The 20,004-nt window shown below is 36.6% G+C and overlaps 1 protein-coding gene across 8 annotated transcripts in view; it reads right to left on the bottom strand.

The window, feature by feature from the left end:
- LOC306877896 (pleckstrin homology domain-containing family A member 7-like) overlaps positions 1 to 20,004 on the bottom strand; it is a 106,752-nt gene that overhangs the window by 17,493 nt on the left and 69,255 nt on the right. For 6 of the 8 annotated variants that reach the window (XM_079429915.1, XM_079429918.1, XM_079429916.1 and 3 more), the window contains 8 exons: positions 17,191 to 17,366; positions 12,135 to 12,575; positions 9,618 to 10,152; positions 7,470 to 7,553; positions 7,085 to 7,210; positions 2,706 to 2,759; positions 1,257 to 1,325; positions 337 to 417 (listed from right to left, as the gene is read on the bottom strand). In XM_079429915.1, coding sequence (XP_079286041.1) covers positions 337 to 417; positions 1,257 to 1,325; positions 2,706 to 2,759; positions 7,085 to 7,210; positions 7,470 to 7,553; positions 9,618 to 10,152; positions 12,135 to 12,575; positions 17,191 to 17,366 — 1,566 coding nt within the window. The remainder of the gene's footprint in view (positions 1 to 336; positions 418 to 1,256; positions 1,326 to 2,705; positions 2,760 to 7,084; positions 7,211 to 7,469; positions 7,554 to 9,617; positions 10,153 to 12,134; positions 12,576 to 17,190; positions 17,367 to 20,004) is intronic. The other 2 variants (XM_079429917.1, XM_079429922.1) reach the window with 1 other exon arrangement.

Genomic DNA, 20,004 nt, shown 5'->3' with positions numbered 1-20,004 from the left:
GTTACAATTATTCATGAGATTGTACAATGCATTATAAGGTACATTACAAGGCATAAAACTACATTTATAATGCATTACACATAAAAGCTTTAGTGTTACCAATAAAAGTATTAATTTCTTTTTTAAAATAATTAAAATATAAATCTTACTGGCTCAAAGCTTGTAAATGGTAGTGTATACAGCTTAATTGATATGAAATTACAATTATGATTTCTGCCATAATTTGATTAGCCCTGCTGAAAACTAAATGACTTTTTACCATTCAGCTGACACACAATTCAATATCCTCAAAGCCTGATTTAGAATGCAAAATTTAGATAAGAAAAAACAAAGCACCTTATCTTCTTTGAGTGTGCGTATCCTGGCCTCCAGTTCCTGTAGGATCTTGTCTTGCTCGCATAACCTACTAAGCTTTACCTGGAGAGACAATCACAAGCAGCAATAAAACATGGTCACCAAACAGAGGCCACGACTGAACTGAATCCATTAACACATACAAACATATCAAACAGAGGGCCGACGGAATACATTCTTCCGCTATTCCATATTCAACATTTCCCACTATTGAAGACATCCATTAGCATAAACTCCATGCACCCAAGACAATTCTGGTGTCATTATTTGCAGAAACAAACAGCATTTTCTCAGCGAAAAATGGGTTAGGGTACGTGTGCGCTTGCGGGAGAGACATAAGCTGCACAAGTGCCTTGTTTACGGTCTTCTTCACACTGCCTGTTTATTCTCCGCTGTTTATCGTTCCCTCCGATTAATTATTAAGCAGTTATTATTTTACAGCCATATATTGTTGTTTTAACAACATTAAATATTCATCACGCAGATAAATCCACCAACAAAATTCTTATAAATTGTTAAACTGAAACAATGTTAATGATGAAAAGCCAAGACTTCCAGATTATTTACCTCCAATCAAACGAAAAACAGTCAGGGCACTGGAAAACAAAAATCAAACTGAAAAATTTACAAGCCCAAAGTATAAAACTCCCATTGCATGTATTTTTCTCTTTAAATTGAGCATTGAATATAAAAAGCCCTCGTCAATAATTTCAATTTCTTCTTGACACTGAGAGAGAGCTTGCATCTCCCCACAGCGTGTACCACCGCCTCACTCCGATGCCTGTGTTTACTTGCACAAATTCAGGCTTGACTAACAGCTTTCTGTGCAAAGCAAACAGAGAGATCGAGTGGGGAGACAAGGCTCAGAAAGTGGGCTTTAATAAATAGAGAACAGAACTTACATCTATGTCACTTTCAGCTATTTTAACTGGCCGAGGTGGTCGATCTTTAAGCGAGTCACGTCCAGTTACCTGTTGACAAAATGCAAAAGCTCATACGCTTTCAAAGACATTAGCATCAACACCAAGACTAAGAAGCTGTAAGGTTGCATCGATCAAGCAACCATCAAGACTGCACAGCCTATTGACAAAGGGTTGTTGAAATCATATAAACAAACTGTGTTTTAGCAAACTCATAATATCTCGAGATGAACAAAACAACAACAAAAAACAAACCAACACTCTTTTTGGAAGCGCTGTGATGTGTTTACGTACAAACAGCAACTGGGGTATTTGGGGAGAGCCGCAATGATCCACCCAAAGCGTTGCTCTTGATTTGGCAAGGTATCAATACTTTTCATCAGTGGTGAACTTGACATAAACCGTGTGGGAATGAAGCCTACGACAAGCTGCAACCCACTGAAAGACTGTCATTTAGTGATAAACAAGGGTTAGCTAAAGGATACTTTATAAGTAAGAGCAGCTGTCTGTAAACGTTCACTCATTAACAAAAAACCTCAGACTCTAGGGTAATTCCTTGATGCCTAATGTCTTCATGGAAATAATTAGCACAGCCTTTACATAATGTTCACAATTACAGTGCAATCGCTACAATACATCAGAGCAGTATTGATATTTTACCTAAAGAACAACCTTGGGTGTCCTTGAAAAAAAATTAAGCTGTCAAAGTAGCACATGCACATAGGAATGACTCAGAGCAAAGCAAAGATAACGGTCCGGGGGTTTACATCACTACACCAGGTGAAGGCATGAAATGGTCACATTTTGTTATGCACACCATCCTTACATTCAGACCGAATGCACTGTGTACCGAATAGATGAGAGGTTCAATACTTTTCATCTGTTTGAAATGAAGATAAAAGGGTTTTTGTGAAATGTGAGTATAAATTTAGGCAATGTATACATTTGAATTCTGAATTAATAATTAAAGCAGGTAATGCGCTCCATATCAAACAGGATCGGAAAAGTCGGTGAACATAAAACGTTTGTGACAAAAGTGGAGAAACTCTACATAAGAGCTCTAAAGGCCGCTGATGTCATAAGAAAAACAGCTCAGAATCAAAATCTAAATCAAAATCTCCTCCTGTAAGCCATCACTACAGTCACTACATCCATGCATCCGTAAAGACTTTGATTGCTAAACTGTAGCATAAAATCAGATTTTTAGCTGCCAAAGCTTAAAATCACACATTGCTCTGTCAATATTGACTGATGTAAATTTATTTAATCTTCGATTTCAAAATTCACTCTACACATCCTTCAGGGTCAGAGAGCAGGGCAGCTGTTATAGAGAATAAGGAGAGGGGGAAAATCAGGAAGAATTTATGCCTTGAGGAGAGAGGGAGAAGATGAGAGGAGGAGGTATGTGAAGGCAGATCCACTAGAGCCCACCTTCAGGTCTAGATACTCCAGGTCCTTCTTCAGCTGGATGTAAGTGTCATCTGCCTTTAAATGGGAAATGAAGAAACAGGTCACATGACACATGGCTGAGAGTATAACGTGCAAGACTGAGACTGATTTTCATGCGCACTGTAAATCCAAATGCTGGTACATTATTACACATCGTGCAAGTGCATGTTATCATGATGGCTATTTAAAAATCCTGGTTATTTAAAAAAAAAAGCACTACTGTTCAAAAGTTTGTGGTATTTTTTACTTTAGAAATTTATATACTATTTTTAGCATACAATGTAACATCACTTAGCAAAGGTGTATTAAATTGATCCAAAGTAACAATAAAGATATTTATAATGTTACAAAAGTTTTTCTGTGTTGTTTTTTTTAACTTTCTCTTCACCACAGAATGCTGAAAATGTATTACGGTTTCCAAAAAACACGAAGCAACTGTTTTCAACGCTGATAATAAGAAATGTTTCTTGAGAAGCAAATCAGTATTTTAGAATGATTTCTGATGGATTATGTCACATTGAAGACATAATAGCAGTCACATAATAGCTGCTAAAAATTCAGCTTTACCATCACAGGAAATTACATTTTAAAATATAATAGAAAACCTTTATTTAAATTGTAATAACATTTCACAATATTACTGTTTGAACTGCATTTTTGACCAAATAAAAGCTTAGGTGAGCAAAAGAGATGGCTTTCAAAAACCTTTAAAGAAAATTTACTCATCTGAAACTTCTGAAAAGTAATGTACATAATACTTTATTTTTATTTGTTTGTACCTTTTTTTTTTTTTTTTTTTTTTAACAACAAGAAAAGTTACTGACAATTTAGTATCTGGAAGACCACTGAATGTCCCCAAGCTTCAGTCTGAAAATCTGATGCACTGTGGTGTAGGACAAAGTTCATTGGGAAAAAACAGTACAACAGTATTTTACAACAATGCTGTAAATGTTGTAGAATACTAGTTCATTTATTCATTTGAGACAAAACTACAGAATGTCACATTTTATTATTGGGTGATTCAACACATAGATGTTTTACCAGCTAAGAAGTTCAGCACTTTTAGAGTTTCGTTCCTCTATCTGATGTGAGCATAAGTATTGGAACAGTTGCCTCACAGGTCTTTCTAAGTGATCAGCTGTGTCCCGTTGCAGCGAATGTGTCGTATCAGTTATATCCATTACTTCTGTATTCTGAATCTTGCATTCGATGATGACACACACAAACCAGGATGAAGATGAGGGAGCTGACTTTGAGAGAAAAGCAAGCAATTTGGATGCTAAAAGAAAAGAGGAAGTCAATTAGAGCTACAGCAAAAATAAAGGGCATTGACAAATCAAGAGTTTGGAAACCACCAGCGACACCAGCAACCAACAACGACCTGGGGACGGATTCACGAAAATCTTCTTAATAAATAAGTTAAGAAATTTCTTAAGATAAATTACACGAAGTTCGTAAGAATGTTCTTAAGTGCAATTCTTGAAAAATCCTTAATAAGTTCTCAAATATATTCTTAAGAACATTGTCATTTTCTTCTTAAGAAGGAATGACAGTCTAAACTCACACTTTATTGTCTTTTTGCACTTCCTGCAGATTACCCTAATAATCATAGTAAGCACGCACACTCTTTTTGTCACGATTTTGATTGGCCCTCAGCTTTACATTTTTAATGCGGCATGTTTTTGAACAGCCTGTCTCAAGCCACAGTGATCTGTTTCATTCCGTTTTGTAGTGCTGTGTCTTACATCTCATCCGAGTGAACACTTCCGGTATGCGTGTCCGCGCTGCACAGTCATATGTGCTGCATACTGCCAAACATTATGTCGTATTTATATGCTAAAATAATAGCGTCCAATTAAAATTCCCTATCTTACTCGTTTTTGTAGAGTTGCTACTGAGTTTTGAAGTCAGCAAAAAGTAGTGTCACACATAGGCTAATCATGACTGATCATTGTTTACATTATCAGTCATCGCTGTCACTTCAGAAAACTCACGCACATAGCTATTAATAGTCATACTATGTATTAGGCTATATATAGCTAACGTTGTTGTAATGCTTAAATATAGCAATTAATTTGAAATAACCCATAAATTCATTAAATAATTCTTACTGTTTTGGATTTAAGACATTTCAAGTCTGGGGGTGTCCTAAATTTAAGAAGTTATTTACGATGATTTTTAAGAAGATTCTTTTCAAGAATTTGAATTCTTCTTCATTTTTGTCTTAAGAACAATCTTAAGAAAAAATATAAGAATATTCTTTAGAAGAATGTTTGGGAATACAAAATATTCTTAACTTTTTTCTTAAGTTAAAAAATAAGAAGAAAATGGCATTTAAGAAGAAATTCCTTTTTAAGAATGTTTTGTGAATCTGGCCCCAGATCGGCTGAGAAAACAATAGTAGTTGATGACAGACAAATCATAAAATCTGTGAAAATTAAACCTAAAAGACGTGTCTGTAAAATCACCAACAACTTCCAGAAAGCTGGGGTGATGCTCTGACAATGTACTGTCCTCAGGAGACTTTGACACAGAATTACAGATGCTACACAGCAAGATGCAAACCTCTGACCAGCACCAAAAATAGAAAGGCAGGATTAGAGTTTGCAAAAAAGCACAAACGTGAGCCAGAAGAGTTTTGGAACTGTGTTTATGGACCGATGAGACAAAGATGAACCTTTATCTAAGTGATGGGAAAGCAAAAATGTGGAGAAAAAAAAGGAACTGAAAATGATCCCAAGCATACAGCCTCATCTGTAAAGCACAGTGGAGGTGGTGGTGTCATAGCATGGGCATGCATGGCTGCCTCTGGAACAGGCTCTCTCAACTTTACTGATGACTTAATGTATGATGACAGTAACAGAATGAATTTGGAAGGGTACAAAACCATCTTGCCAACCAATTTTCAAGAAAATGCCACCAGATTCATTGGGAAGTGCTTCATATTGCATCAGGACAATGACCCAAAACACCCTGCCAGTTCAGTCAAGGAGTTTATGAGGGCAAAGAAATGGAAAGTCTTAGATTGCCCAAGTCAATCTCCAGATTTAAATCTGATTGAACATGAATTTCACCAGCTGAAGAGGAGAGTAAAGGCAGAAACTCCCCAAAACAAGCAACAATTAGAATTGGCTGCATTAAAGGCTGGGAAAAGTATTTCAAAGGATGAGACCAAGAGTCTGGTGATGATGTCTATGGGTCACAGACTCACTGCTGTGATTGTACGCAAGGGATCTGCAACTAAATAATAGCTTTTAATCTTTTATATATGCCTTATGTTCAACTGTCCCAATACTTATGCTCACATCAATGAGTGGGATGAACTCTAAAAGTGCTGTTCTTTTTATTTGGTAAAACATGTATGTGTTGTATAGATACACACACTGTATATGTACTATGTACTGTATACTGTATATATATTTAGTGGTTCAACGGATTATATTGTGGTTTTTGAGTCACAGACCAGATGATTTTTCGGATAAGCAAATATTTAATTTAATGAACTCTGTATTTCCACGCTGTCTAAAATACTTCTCTATGCTTGCTCTATGCTCTACAGCAATCTGTTTAACCCCTAATAAATATATGACAGACAACAGCAATCTTTCATTTACTAACTGAACATATAATTTACATGAAATTGTCAAATTGCTACTCCATAGCAATAGCATACATAGAAAATACAGAATAATTAGAACAATCATTAACATGCAATAAATAACAGTGTCATATCTGTACACATTTTTCCAAGAGTGTTATTGTGACCCGGTAGCAACTCTTCCACAGCCCGGTACTAGGTCACGACCTGGTGGCTGGGGAGCTCTGCTGTAACTTATGTACTGACAGATCTAGAGAGTAGAATGAATAACAGCTTATGTCTGTTCGATCAAATGTTTACACTAATTGTTGTGTAGTTTTCGGACATTTCATATCCAAAACTACATATAAACAAGTAACCCAGTGATGTTTTTAATACGTTTTCGTTTCATGGAAACATACAATCATGTGAATGCAGGCAAGTCAACAAGCAACATGCTGTTATCTGAGGAGCAATCTGACGATCCAAAATACAAGAGAGGAAGAATCTTCAAAAAAATCCCAAAAATGCAAAATGTGGAAGAAAATATCTTCAAAAACACAAAACAGACTGTTACATCAAATTGAGCAGCCCAAGCTGTAACATTCTATTGCAGACTCCATGCTAAAGGAGAGCTAACACCAAACCAACGCAATCATAACTACAACCAACAGCGTACGATAGTAAGATGAGCACGGTATGGGAGTTAGGGAAAGGAGGGCATGATATGCTCAGATGGGAGGGGGGCTCAGGGTGGGTTGAGGGGGAAATGTGACCCTCTAACCTGCAAACTGGGGCCTGAGAGGCCGTTGTGCTGGTTCTGCAGGTGTGTGAATGTGTCGCTGTGCACGCTGGCCATCTTGGCCCGGTGTCTCCTGAGCTGGATGAGCAGCAGGGTCAACTCCTCCAGCTGCAGGACAGCGGGGAGATGGGAGAGAAAGCACTTCAGGAGGTGACCACCAGGACGGCGCCAAGATGTTGTGAAATTTGGCCAATAGTAGTGGACTAAGGCGAACTGCAACTGCCAATCTTTAATGATACAGCTCAACTCACTGTCTCAAAACTAGAAAGCAAAAAGCTCCTTGTGGCCAAAATGTCATCTACCAAGCACATCCCCTATATTTCCTAGATAGTTTGTCTGAAAAAGTCTGTTCTCTTGTAAGTCTTACCGTTTTTCCATGCAGACTTGGTGCACTGACTGTGTGTGTGATGTATCCCATCGTTGGCATGGATCTTCTCTCTATTTGTGAGGTCTGTAATGACACAAAAATACAAAATATGGTGACATTTACAATGAAAATTAAGATCATCAGTTTTATCACTATTGTTCTCAAATTATCTATTTTAGTTTATGGATACTGTACATTTTTAAAGTCAAGTAAAAGTCAGTTTCAAAGTTTAGCACAAAACTAGGGCTCAGCAGAGCACATTTTACTCATTCATCTGTTTATTTTAGCTAAGAAACTGTGTGCTTGATTTCAAATGTGCCACAGGGCTTTGAGGGTTTGACAGTTTTGCTTAACATACAAGATTCTTCATCTAGGCCCATCATAGCACCTCAAAAGGACACAAACAACAAGAGATTTAATTAACTACACATAAATTATCTTTAACCTGCTTTCTTAAAATAACATTTGTTTGATACCAGCAAAGTAGCACTGTAGACGCCAATGCAAATCCCTCGGCACTGCATTTTTGCTGTATAATAGGTTTTTTATTTAAATACAAGATCAGAAGAAAGAGACCACTGCTGAGGAGGTTCACTGGGCGCTTTTCTTGCCCTTTGGCAAATCTTATAAGCTAAACACAGTCTAGTTATCATCCATAGAGATATGCTCCACGACAGCAGCTATGAAAACACACTCTATGAAACACACAAACATTCAACATACATATATATATATATATATATATATATATACACACACACACACATGTATATATATATATATATATATATATATATATATATATATATATATATATATATATATATATATATATATATATATATATATATATATGTGTATATATATATATATATATATGTGTGTGTGTGTGTATATATATATATATATATATATATATACACACAAACACAAATATAATACAATTTCAAAACTAAATAAATAAATAGATGAATAAAAAACTCTGGAACAATTTAAACTTGAAGGCAACAAGTGATTAAAATGCAGAAATCCTTTGGTCACAAGCTACAGCACCTAAAATAGATACTTTCCCCTTCTCCTACTACTGTTCAAAAGTTTGGGGTAAGTCTCTTATGTTCCACTTTTATTTATAAAAAAATACAGTAAAAACAATAATATTATGAAATAACATTACAACTTAAAATAATTATTTTATAATTTAATATATATATATATATATATATATATATATATATATATATATATATATATATATATATATATATATATATATATATATTTTTTTTTTTTTTTTTTTATTATAATTAATTTTTTTTATGATGATAAAGCTGAATTTTCAGCAGCTTTTACTGCAGCTTTCAGTGTCACACGATCCTCCTGAAATATTTCTCACTATTGTCAGTGCTTAATATTTTTGTGGAAACTGCCATACTTTTTTTTTTTACAAGATTCTCTAATTCTTTCTATTTAAGCATTCTCAAATAATGCCAATCATCACACTAAAATTATCCTAAAATACTAATTTCTCAATTAATTATAAATTGTTATGCTGATAATATAATATGTAATGAAACAATTACAGCATTTTCACTAGCATTTCAGATTTTTAGATTCTGCTGTATATATTTTGTGGCATCACTGCACATTGACTGAAGATCTGTTTTTTCTTTCTATCTGGTTTTTGACAGCTTCTGTGAATCTTTCTGTTGGAGGCATGTAATTAGTGAGTTCACACGAGTCCTGACGTATGCAGAGCAGAAATGATAGTGACAGTATGTTAATTTGTAAGAGGCACAGAGGCTTCTGTGACTGCTGCTGCGTGTGAATGTGGCACTGGGAGCGGCGCTCTCATGTGGGGGGTGTAGATGGCAGATGCTACTATTTGTCACACAAGCATCTTCAGCGACACACATAAACAAAAACGCTCTCTTTTAACACACCCTCTGCACCTGGGAATCAAGGCCTGAGTGAAGACTGTGTGAATGCTGTCACAAAGTCCAAATCAAAGCTTGAGTAAATGGGAACTTGGTTTTCCCATAGCCCTTAACGCCTTTGGTGGTCAACACTTCTGTGGTCTGAACAAAGAGAAGAACTCACCACAACTAATTTGAAATTGTGAGATTATGTGAACTGTTCCACGTTCCCTACCTTTGAAATCTGGGAACATATTTCTCTGGGAGAACCCAAACTGGGAGTGTCCACGGTGGCGAAGTCATCCAGCGGGCGCACCGTCACCCTGTCGGCGGGCGTGTGGGGCCTGCGTGGGGACAATGACTTGGAGGAGTGGCCGGGTGGGGGTATGTCACATGGTGATGGTGGCACAGATATGGATCGTGGCATTTCCAGAGTAACTCTGAAGGCAGACGTGTCCATGTAGTCCGGGCCGGTGTAGATTGGTACAGTGGGGCTTCCATGGCGGAACTGTTGGCGTTGCTGCCACTCGTACAGCTGCCACACCATGCCCTCTTTAGTGGCCAACCGCTCATCAGTGGACATACGAAAGTGACTAAGACGGTCGTGGGCGTACTTATAGTCACTAGGCAGGTTGCGGGACACTGGTGGGGAACTGCCTCCTGAGTGGTGGCGAGTGGTCTTTGGCAACGACTGGTACGTATCCATCATGACGGACTTAGGCTGGAGAGGTGGTGTCCGTCTGGGTAGTGTGTACTCAGCAGTGGGATGGCTGCAATTTGGTAAAAAAAAAAAAAGAAGTTATTTTACAGTTAATATTCTGTCCTTCCCACTGGCAGTTAGCATTCATATACTATACACAGTATTTATATAAAAACATTTTTTTTTAAAATATTCTTTTAAAATGGTTTTATTCTGGCCTGTGCTGTAAATTTATTATTATTATTATTAATCACCAACAACAATAGTAACTCATATATTAACCATTGCACAAATAATAATAATGCTAATAATAATTAAAATAAACTAATAAAAAGGGAAATATGTATATATATATATATATATATATATATATATATATATATATATATATATATATATATATATATACACACAGTGGTGTGAAAAAGTGTTGGCCCCCTTCCTGATTTTAAATTTGTCTTGCACATTTGTCACACTTTAATGCTTCAGATCAAACAAATTTAAATATTAATCAAAGATAACACAAGTAAACACAACATGCAGTTTTTAAATTATTTTTTTTATGAAGGGAAAACAAAATCCAAACCCACATGGCCCTGTGTGAAAAACTGCTTGCCCCCTCCCCCTCGTTAAAACATAACTGTGGTTTATCACACCTGAGTTCAGTTTCTCTAGCCACACCCAGGCCTGATTACTGCCAGACCTGTTCGCAATCAAGAAATCACTTAAATAGGACCTGCCTGACAAAGTGAAGTAGACCAAAAGATCCTCAAAAGCTACACATCATGTTGAGATCCAAAGAAATTCAGGAACAAATGAGAAAGAAAGTAATTGAGATCTATCAGTCTGGAAAAGGTTATAAAGCCATTTCTAAAGCTTTGGGACTCCAGCGAACCACAGTGAGAGCCATTATCCACAAATGGCGAAAACATGAAACAGTGGTGAACCTTTCCAGGAGTGGCCGGCCGACCAAAATTACCCCAAGAGAGCAGCGACGACTCATCCAGGAGGTCACAAAAGACCCCCTATTTTGCTGCTTCAGGACCTGGAAGACTTGCTGTGATAAATGGAACCATGAATTCAGCTGTCTACCAAAAAATCCTGAAGGACAATGTCCGGTCATCTGTTCGTGACCTCAAGCTGAAGCGAACTTGGGTTCTGCAGCAGGACAATGATCCAAAACACACCAGCAAATCCACCTCTGAATGGCTGAAGAAAAACAAAATGAAGACTTTGGAGTGGCCTAGTCAAAGTCCTGACCTGAATCCTATTGAGATGCTGTGACATGACATTAAAAAGGCAGTTCATGCTCAAAAACCCTCCAATGTGGCTGAATTACAACAATTCTGCCAAAATTCCTCCACAGCGCTGTAACAGACTCATTGCAAGTTACCGCAAACGCTTGATTGCAGTTGTTGCTGCTAAGGGTGGCCCAACCAGTTATTAGGTTTAGGGGGCAAGCACTTTTTCACACAGGGCCATGTGGGTTTGGATTTTGTTTTCCCTTCATAATAAAAAAAACTTAATTCAAAAACTGCCTGTTGTGTTCACTTGTGTTATCTTTGCTTAATATTTAAATTTGTGTGATGATCTGAAACATTAAAGTGTGACAAACATGCAAAAAAAAAAAAAAATCAGGAAGGGGGCCAACACTTTTTCACACCACTGTGTGTATATATATATAACTTAAAGGTAAGGTATTGTTTTACACGGGTGTTTTTTTTTTTGCTAAAATGTAGATATGTCCCATGGGCTTTTATTTTAAGTGAAATAGTGTAAATGTGATTACTGGATGGTTTTTCCAAAAAAAGGGGAAAAAAACTAATAACCAGAATGCTGTTGCTACAACACAAAACATTCCCTTTAATATTTAGTGTGTTTACATCATAACCACTAGTGGGAGCTCCTTCATAAGACGATTCTATATGTGAACTGAATCCTACAATGGCTCGAGTTCCCAATGTTACATCATTTAATTAGAGTATTACATATAACCCTGTATGCTTTTCTAACATTTTTTCCCTTATCACAGCACAAACACACAAAACTGACCTTTTGGGGTCTCCTTTCTGCACCTTCACCCAGTGCTCGACCTGAGCCAGTGCAGTTTTTCTTTGCACTTTTTTTTCTGTGTCTGTACGGGGTATGAGACCCCTCTTATACACCACATTCCCGTTCTGATCAGGAGGTATGCCCGAGGGGGGCAGCCCGTTCCTGTGGGCAGGCACCGTGGAAGGTGGGCGAGAATGGGCACCTGATTGGGAAATCCCTTCCATCTCCAACTCTCCAGAGGAGATTTTAACAGGATCCTCGAACACTTCCTTGCTGTAAACGTAGCACTCCTCCCCATCTCGCTCTGGCCTCAGCTCTGCCACCTCCACATGCGCTGTCTGCTGGAGGCCCTCGGCCTGGGAGGAGCTTTTGATGCTGCTGCTGAAATGGTTGGTCTGAGGGACTGCTTGCTGCTCAGGTTTGAAGCTTCTTTCGGCTTCTCTGTGGAGGGAAATAGAGTTATTTAATAGTAGAAAACAAACAGTTTATATTTGATCTTTAACAAGAGATATAACTTAAGACTTATTTCTGATGATGTACCAGTATTAGGAAGCAAAAAGGACAAAAATGAGTTTACACTTTTGCATTAATTATAATTGAATCTACAACTCATTGTGCAGACAACTGACCTTGAACCGACTATCTAGCTATCTAAATCTATCCTAATTGCAACATGACATTTCAAAAAAGTATGACATTCTCTTCTGTAGAACATCAAAAGAAGAATTTAGCATAACATCTGAGCTTCTTTCTACTACACAATGAAAGTGGAGGGTACCAGGAGCTGTCAAGCTCCAAAAATATGCCATAAAAACATCATAAAAGTAGCTCATGTGACTAATGTACTACTGTATATACTGTATTATACATACTACTATTCAAAACATTGAGGTTTGTAAGAGTTTTATTTTTGAAATAATTATATTATGCTCACCAAAACTATTTATTTAATTAAAAATACATTAAAAACAATAATATTGTAAAGCATAGTTACAATTTAAAATAACTTCTAATATATTTAAATAAAATATTATTATATAACTTTTAATATATTTTGAAATATAATTTATTTCTGTGATGGCAAAACTGAATGCATTACTCCAGTCTTCAGTGTCACAAGATCCTTCAGAAATCATTCTAATATGCTGATTTGCTCAAGAAATATTTCTTATTATTGCTGAAAGAATTTATGCTTAATATTTTTGTGGAAACCAAACTCTTTTTGTGCCCAAATGAAGACAGATTTAGTTTCAAAATGTTTTTTTTGGTTTTTTTTGGACTAATCATTTATTCCTTGTGATAGGCTGCATAACCTTATAATTTTAGTATATTTTAGTCTAATTTGACCAGATACGGCATAATTAATCAATAATTCATTAATATATACCTATAACGTATCAACTCATTTAATTTAATCAGTTCATTTCAGCTATTTAGATATTTATTTTCTTTATTAGATCAGCCCAAAAAGTTCATATTTAAAACACATTTATGATTTATTTATAAATGAACTGGCATAAAAAAACTAAAAAAAAAAAAAAACTAAAGGAAACCCGAAAAGCATCAAAACATTAAAAATTGACAAAGGTAAAGTCATATTCTGCAATACTGTCAATCTATCCCTAGATGGCACTGTTATATTACATTCAAAATCTCCCTCAGACAAATCAAGGGCCTACAGCAGAACCTCAAAACAGTACAGCAGCACTAACACTGACATTTCACCCCTCACCGTGATCAGACAGGTGGTCTGGCATCAGATTGGCAAGTATAGCAACACTGCCAACAATTCACATATTTGTGTAAAATCATTTGCCTACAAAATCCAACAAATACAGCCACTACACTAGCCTTACCAACCATAAATGACATTATAAACCACCTTCAGGGTTATTAACCACCTACTCTCCTTTTTATGTATACCATAAAAGCCCAGCTATAAGGAAAGCCCTAGGGACAAACCCTCTCTGCAATCATGGAAGTGAAGAGCATGGGGGCAGCACACTAACATCACGCCCCAGTCCGAGTGCTGTGTTCTGGGCTGGTGGCCCACAGTCAGCTGGCTGCAGCGTGCCGCAGTGATACTCCTCCTCAGAGCTACAGTGTCAAAGTGTATACAACTATGGCACTGTGCCTCTGCACCAGCACAACAGCAGCAGATGAGTGAGGACGCCGCATGCTGTTTTTGCTGTACCCCTGATCTATATACATCACATCAGACATGAGCTTAAAGGAATAGTTCACCCAAAAATTACAATTTGCTGAAAATTTACTTACCTCCAGACTATCCAAAATGTAGATGAATTTGTTACTTCATCAGAAGAGATTTCGAGAAATTTAGCCTTTGATTACTTACTCACCAATGTATTCTTTGCAGTGAATGGGTGCCATCAGAATGAGAGTTCAAAGAGCTGATAAAAACATCACAATAACAAGTCATGTGGATTACTTGTGGACTACTGTGATGTTTTTTCAGCTGTTTGGAACCCATTCACTGCAGAGGATCCATTGCTGAGCAAGTGATGTAATGATACATTTCTCCAAATCCATTCTGATGAAGAAACAAAATCATCCACATCTTGGAAGGCCTGAGGGTAAGTACATTTTCATTTTTAGGTGAACTATTCCTTTAAATAACTAGTCCATAGCATACAGCTACAGTTTATTAATCCAAACAGCATTTCCAGTGACTTGAATGCCTATCTTAAAAAGAATCCAAATACTTTCGAGGACAGCAAATTGTCCCCAAAGTGAATTTTTTAAAAGTTAAGTAGTAACAATTTCAAATACACAACCAAGTCAGCACAAAGAGCAAAGCTGCAATCATACTGAGCCTAGAAAATTACTTTAGACCCCAAAATACTGCAAACCAGGCAATTTTAGGTTTGTGTATGCTCTGAATTCACCCAAGAGGACAATTTGTGATGCTCTTTGGGTCTGTTATAAGATTAATATCTTTGTGCTTTGTGAATTCGCAGCTCAGAGCTCACCAAACTTAAATTTGGATACACAGAGAAAGGCAACTTTTTTTTTCCCCTTGCATGTGCTTGTGTTGCTGGCCTCCCGAGTTGAATAAAAATGAATGGCGCTCAAAGTCAAGAATGACTGTAGCTTTAACCCTGATAGATGGAAGACATCAGTGGACAGCCTTAACTAGATCAATTAACTTAACAGTAGTGCAGAAACCATTAAGACCACTTCACTTCTATTGTGCATGAAATTCTCATAGCTGGAAATATCAATCATCACTTTACATACAGACCAAGGCAAAAGAACATAATATCAAAGAATAAGGAACAGTAATGACAGTGATATGTGATAAGTGACAGTAATGAGTGTTAAATAGAGGAAATTCAAGAGTGAGGAGAAAGCAGTAAGGAGAAGATTTAATACTATACCGGGTTATTTTCTCAAAATGTCTAGAACTGTAAGCCAGTTCTAAAGAAAACATTAAGCTGCATTGACATTTTTTTAAATGTGGCATTTTCTGAGAAGAAATATGCAAGGAAACTTCTAAGGACATGTGTAGGGGATCTGTATAGACAAAATCCATAGCTATTTGACTGGACCATGAGGGAGTAAAAAATATTACACAGCGATATTATTGGGTAATATTATTTTTCTCCAACCATGCAGCCTTGGCCATGTCAGCAGAAAAGATAAGTTGTTTCAGAGGTCCTTTTCATTATATTTCTATGAATCCAGCACAAACAGGAAGATTAAGAATTTTTTTTTTTTTCAATTCATTGGTGTGTATTATTTATTTATATTTTTGTATTTTGATGTAATTTTATGTTCTATGTCATTTTTATGCATTTATTGTCTGCTTTTCCTTGTTTTGTTATGTCTGACAAATAAAATCACTGTTTGAAAAATAAATAAATTAGTGCTATCAATTAAAGTAAATTAACTAATTAATTGCACATTTTTCTGAAATTAATCGTGATTAATCCCACCCAACATTAAAGTTTTTAAATATACTTTTATATTGCAATAATTTCACATTCAATCTTCAAATTAATGTAGAAACAAAATAAAGGTGGTATATTTTTTTAAATGGCATCTTTTCTTTATGACTGAAGGCGAGTATCACTGATACCAATACTACTGATGTGTCTAGGAAAATTTTCTTTTTTCCTAATATTTAACTATTGACTATAGCCATTGAACATTACAGTATAATTGAGAGCTATCAATTTGAACATTTATTAGACTTTAAAAAAATAACAACTTCTAATTTAAGTTAACTTAAAACAATCTTTCCTTGAACCCATTATAATAAATGTCATACCTGTGCCCTTCAGCAAGTAGGAAATATACAGACATTGAGTAAAGATATCAAACACTAAATTCTAAATTAAATGTAGATGAATCCTTATAGCTACAAAAGTTATTGATATCCTCTTTTTCTTTTGTTCTCTGATTAATAGACATCACAGAAGCTTATTAGGTAGGTTATTTAGCTGCTATTACTTTAAGAGCTGCCGCTGCTCAATGTGATGCATATCTGACATGCATGCTCGTAGTTTCATGCGTGCTTTAATATGAAATGATACAGGCTACAGTATAACAGCTGACAGGACAGGAAAATTCATTTTTACTGACATATGGCCTGACAACATCTCATCTGATCGCAGTTCGCTGAAGCTGCCTCATCATCTGTACCGTTTCCACGCTCGATTGACTAGCGCCTGCCGCTGAGGAGAAGTTGGAGTGTGTGCGAAAAGTCTCCTGTTTGATGTGGTCGTAAAGACGTTCTGCGTCTAAATAAACACAATTCTTGTCAAGAAAAAAGAGACAGAAGCAGCAGCTGTGAGTAAGGTGGCCAACACTAGCTGCGTTAACCGTGTTAAATATTTTTTAACGCCACTAAACTGGAAAAATTAATCGCCTGCGTTAACGTGCTAATTTTGGCAGAACTAAAATAAATAAATTAATAAAGTAAGGGTTATCCTGTTGTATTTAATGGAATACACTGCCCAGGTCTCTGAGATACTGATCTTGTTTCTAGACACCAGCCCTGAGAAAAGATTTGCATCAGCAGGAGGTGACTGACCTCTTCACGCCATGGCTTTGCATCAGCGCAGCTTGGTTCATGGCCCGGATCCAGCCATTCATGTCCTCTTGTGTGTCGGCACTGAAGAAATAGGTCCTCATGCCACAGTGCTCGGCCTGCGAGCCAATCAGAGAATTCTTATTGTAAATGTAGGAGCGCATTCCCGTGTGGCAGGCCTAAGGGAGAGACAGAGACAGAGGGGACCATCAGCTCTGACCATAGAGGTTGCATATGAGGCACCAGACCAGCTGTGACAGCATCACTGTAGCAAGCTCAGGAGTCATGCTCAACTGGTCTGTTTATTTTGTTCATCAGAGCTGAGGAAATGGACTTTAAGAGAATTACCAACCAATGATAACTGCTTTATCATTGTTACAAATACTACCATGCACTTCAGTTAAATGATCTGCACTAGTGATCTGTACTGTGCAAGCATTTGAGACTTTTGTTGAAAAATAATACATTAATGATTGTTGTACTGCTGTCAGATTATGCTTCAGAATATGGAAGCCCGTTATGCCTTAGAGTATAAAAGCTGATAACTGTGAGAAAGTTTAAATAAACTTTGTGAGACAGAGAGTCACATTTGTGAGATATACATACAGTTAAAAAAAATTTGGGTCGGTCCGTTTTTATAATGCTTATAAAAAAAAGTCTCCTACTCGCCAAGGCTGCTTTTATTTGGAAAGCAGGAAAACAGTAAATTAAATATTATAATGTAATAATTAAAAACATTTTAAAATAAGCATTTATATTTTAATATATGTGATTCTTTGGATTCTTTGACTAATAAAAAAGTTCTAAAGAACAGTAGTTATTTAAGAATTGAAATCTTTTTTTTATTATTTTAACGAATGTCTTTACTGTCAATTTTGATCAATTGAATGCATCTTTGCTGAATAAAAGTATTAATGTATTTCATAAATGAGGGGAAAAAATGTGGGAAATAAAATTTGGAGGTATAAAGTCACAGTTGGAAGAAATAAATTGGTGGACATTAATGTGGACATTAAGTTACTATTTTACGTACATCAGTAACCTTTTACTTTTTTAACCCTGAGGTAGAAACAGGCTTCCATAGAATAAAAACCCATCAATGTCAAGAAATCAACATTGAAGATCTGAACTCCAACCTTCAGTACACAGCAAACAAATGATACATCAATAAACTGAGCCGTTCCTGCAGAGAGGAGAGAGATGATTGAAATTCTGTTCTACTTATTTCACATATTCCAGGAGTAACATATAATTTACTTCAGCAGATGGTTTACACACAAGTGTCTCTGTACTTGCCCTCCCCCTCTTCATTTGGTTATCGAATTTACACATAAGTGTTCAAATACTTTTGGGTCAATTGTACATGCCAAACACACCACACAAATGTTAAAAATACACAATATTAAAGATGCACACAAATACTTACATAAACAAAGCTGTTAATTCTCTTACTATGTTTAATGCCATGGTTAACAGCCCCCCAGCTAAACTAGCTCCATGCACCTTCTGTTCACTAAATCTGCTACTGCCAAAATGCAACTGTTGGTCTAATCTCTCTGATGGAGGTACGGCCACCACTCACACATCTAAACGCTTACAAACAGAGTCCAGCTCAGCGCTTTTGCCAGTCCCACCCAGACCCATTCAGACGAGTGGCAGACTGTCCTTTCCACCTCTACAACAACAATACACACACACACACACACACAGAGCTTACATCTGGGAACATTGACTCATTCTGTAGAAAGTCAATGCAGCAGCCTTTGGACTACATCGAAGGGGTCTCTTAATTCACAACTCGACAGCTGCATCTCTGCTCACGGCACATCTCTTCTGCCTCTCCAGGAGTCTATTATCCCGCCTGTCACACACTAATGGCTAAAGCAGCCCCTCCAATATCCGATATCGGCTCCTGAAGTCTTCATATTATCCTACTGTTTTCTCATCGACTTTGTTGCAGTTCTTTGCCTGATAGCACACTTGCGTCGACCAGGGAAGTCTATATGATGTGTGCTTTGTCATCTCAAAAACATATCAGCAACCCTGAACACTCAAAACGATTGACAGACTGTCTAAACAATAATGTCCTACAGCCCTAGGGTTTACAGACCCTAGGGCTGTCAGAGAGAGACCTGTCATATCTCAGGATACTTGTTTCGGTGATCTGTAAGGACGTAGAGATATTTTTTGTATGTTATTCTATTTAAAAAATGCTTTTAATTGAATTTAATAAAATCTCTTACTCATATACACACATCTACACATACAAATATGAATAAACTAAATAAATTCACAATAGCAGAAGGGAAAAAGAAGGCACAAATCTTGTAACCATTAATAACATTTTATCATGACAAACAATGAGAAATGGAAGACAAAAACCTGGGCAAGAGAAAAGTGATTTCTAATATTATAATATATCAGAGTTATAATATATCAAGTAACAGCTGCTGAAGGAAAGCATGTCTGCTGATATATATTCTTCTGACATTCCGGTCTTTAAGAAGTTAATGACCTCAGATTACCCATCTAGTCCTGGCCTTTCATTCAGCGTTATCCCTCTAAGAGGGATATGCAGTAATTAATCAGAGGAATTTTCTCAATCACTCAACCCCTTCAGAGGTTAAAGGAATATTCTGGGTTATTTACTACTTAATATCTATGCACAGAATCTGTGGCACAAAAAGCAATGTTCCTAAGATTGTGAAAAATCACCAAAAACAGAACTGTAGTTTAACTCTTATGAAGGCAGGGGTGCCAAAACATAAAATATACAACTGTTGCAAAAGAACAGCCATAAAAAAGTTGATGTGTTTG

Source organism: Barbus barbus (assembly GCF_936440315.1).
Source record: "Barbus barbus genome assembly, chromosome: 2".
Taxonomy (NCBI): Eukaryota; Metazoa; Chordata; class Actinopteri; order Cypriniformes; family Cyprinidae; genus Barbus; species Barbus barbus.
The sequence above is the reverse complement of the archived record's forward strand: the minus strand, read 5'-3'. Positions and strand labels throughout refer to the sequence as shown.